The 2703-nt window shown below is 32.4% G+C and overlaps 1 protein-coding gene across 1 annotated transcript; it reads right to left on the bottom strand.

Moving 5' to 3' along the window:
* Window positions 1–408: 408 nt before the first annotated feature.
* On the bottom strand, window positions 409–2399 carry LOC118034806 (probable 2-oxoglutarate-dependent dioxygenase AOP1). Its single transcript, XM_035040220.2, has 3 exons — window positions 2011–2399; window positions 1486–1807; window positions 409–792 (listed from the first exon to the last, which is right to left on the bottom strand). The coding sequence occupies exons 1-3, from the start codon at window positions 2382–2384 to the stop codon at window positions 544–546; spliced, it is 945 nt and encodes a 314-aa protein (XP_034896111.1). The 5' UTR covers window positions 2385–2399; the 3' UTR covers window positions 409–543.
* Window positions 2400–2703: the final 304 nt, after the last annotated feature.

Below are 2703 nucleotides of genomic sequence, written 5' to 3'. Positions count from 1 at the left end.
GAAGCCCAATTGAATGTCACATTTATGAAATTGAGTTTCAACCTTTTTTTTTTAATTAAAATTTAAAAATTATTTTTACTTAAAATTAATTTTGTTAGTATTTTTGAATACTTCTGATATGCTATATTAAAAATAAAAAATATTATTTTAATATATTTTTGAGTAAAAAACATTTTAAAAAATAACTCTTATTATATTTTTGAATATTTATTGTAGTTTTTATCAACAGCAAGTCCTGGCTTAGCCACTACTGAAAATATTGGTCCTAAAAATCCTGTAGAGTCTAGCCCGAGCCTGTAAATTTCATCGTGCGACAGGAAGAAAATCGCATTAATTAATTGATTATGTTTTCATTTGTTGGAGTTTAATTTTGTACTTGATTCCAATTTATTATTTTTTTAACAGAAATTTCAAGGTGAAAGTAACTTAATTTATTGAAGAACAATACAACACACATCGAGTTTAAAAAGACATAGCAAATTAAGATAAAATGACACAAGTTGCAAGCTTAGGAACAGTACAATGCAAACACCGCAGTATAATTTAAACACCACAATAAGTCTTTAACGCAGATTGAGCTCTCTGACCAGCTTCTGTGTAGTAAAATCCAAGGAACTTGACGTGATCGAAGGGTTTAAAAAGCAAGGGATGCTCCTCGTCGATTAACTCTTCTGGGGCTTTTATCATGTAGCCTGCTTTGGGGACTGAAAACAATCCGACAGAATACCTTGCTTCATTGCCTCTCATCATAACTCGATGATATGGAGAATGCAGTCGACCGTTTGCCCAAGCCTGCATAAAATCAGAGTTCAAAGTTATAGTGTACACTTCCATATAGACCCAATAGTCCAAAGTCCTTGAATAACACATAATATAATAATAAATTTATATCGAGATAAGTTATGTTAAGGTGTGTTAAATAAAAAAAATATTAATATATAAAAGATTTATTGGATATGAAAAATTATTCCAAATTCAATTGAATTACAACTCCTCACTTATAACATAAATTTACTCATATGCACACCCACATAAAAAAAAAAAAAATTAATCATATGCATGCGGGATGTGCACACACAAATGCATAAAGAATGTTTGAGATGAGTGATAATAATTGTTGTTTAAAGTGTTTTTTGTTTGGGAATGCATTAAAATAATATATATTTTTTTATTTTTAAAAATTATTTTTGACATTAACATATCAAAATAATCTAAAAATATAAAAAAAATTAATTCCTAACAATTTTTTTAAAATTGTTTTTAAGAAACATGATTTTAACCGTGTTTTCAAATACTGTATAAGTCTAACAACAACAAATTAATAAAGTGAGATACAAATAAATATTACAAAAACTTGATATTAATCGGTGTGACATGTTGTGTTTGATCAATAATTTAAAGTCCTTAAGGATCATATATAATTATATATTTATTTTTGAAGAATCATTTTTTGAAAAAAGAAAGGGAAGGTGAGAAGGAACTTACATAAAGAGAATCTCCAATCATGACAATAAAAGAGTCTGGTGTGGGTTTGAGATCGATCCAGCAACCATCTTTGGTTTGTAATTCTAGCCCATCAACTTGATTTTGGTATAAAATGGTCACAATGTTCTTATCAGTGTGAGAAGTTAATCCAAGTTTTGTCTCAGTTGTCTGGGGCCCTTTATATTTCATGACCCTGAGAAGGTAGTTGGTAGAGTTCATGTGTTCGTCGAAGTATTTCTCGAGTCCCAGACTCTCGACAATCATCCTTCGAACTATTTGATCTAATTCCGACACTTGCTCCGAGAAGGACAGAACAGTATTGCTAGCAAAAGAGGTTGACTAATTAGTAAGAAAACTGTACGAAAACATATGATTTCAGATGAAAAGGATACACATTACTCGGAAACATGTTTTCAAGATCAAACAACCAGTGCAATCAAGCTTTTTTTTTTAAAAAAAAAAAATTGAAATCTAGTAGTTATGCACAAGGTAAATGTCAGAAAAAAGAGCAGAGAATGGGTAAACCTAAAACTTTGATTTCCTTGCGGCCACAAGATGTTGGTCATGCTCTCAACTTCTTCAGCTATGTTGGCATCCTCAATACCCATGCTCTCGAATAGTGGCACCTGAGGGTACTGTCCAACATAGCCATGGTAAGGTTTCTTAGAAGCATTGCGCATTTTGGTTTGCAAAGGGAGATCAAAGAGCTCTTCAACTGCACCAACTATAGCCTTTCGACTCTCTGCAGGAATTTTGTCAAATAAGGCCTCGAAGCAGCCATACTCTTCAAGCGCTTTACGAACTTGCAATTTCACCAAGTCCCACTCGGCAGCGCCTGGATTTTGACCTAGATTTGAGAAATCTATGATTGGAAGCTTGAGAGGAGTCTCGGAGCCCATTTCTTTTTTCCTTCTTTGCTGAAGAGTTGAGAGATAAATTATGAAGAAGAATGCTTTTGTTGATCTATTCAGTTTTCCTGGCTATGCCTATTTATAGACAGCTCGCCATGAACTGTTTCTTTGTCTAACATTCGTCTTTTGTTATTCTCCTTTTTATTTTGGGTCTCAATAATTGCGTGCTCAAGTATGGGATCATGAACACGTCACCAACTGCAAATGAGAACTAAATATGACAAAACATCATATTTGGTGCCACATGACTTTTTAATTCAAAGCACCAACGAAATATTCCAATATCCCTGTTTGCAGATAAAATTAA

The sequence above is a fragment of the Populus alba genome, chromosome 1 (assembly GCF_005239225.2).
Source record: "Populus alba chromosome 1, ASM523922v2, whole genome shotgun sequence".
Lineage (NCBI taxonomy): Eukaryota > Viridiplantae > Streptophyta > Magnoliopsida > Malpighiales > Salicaceae > Populus > Populus alba.
The sequence above is the reverse complement of the archived record's forward strand: the minus strand, read 5'-3'. Positions and strand labels throughout refer to the sequence as shown.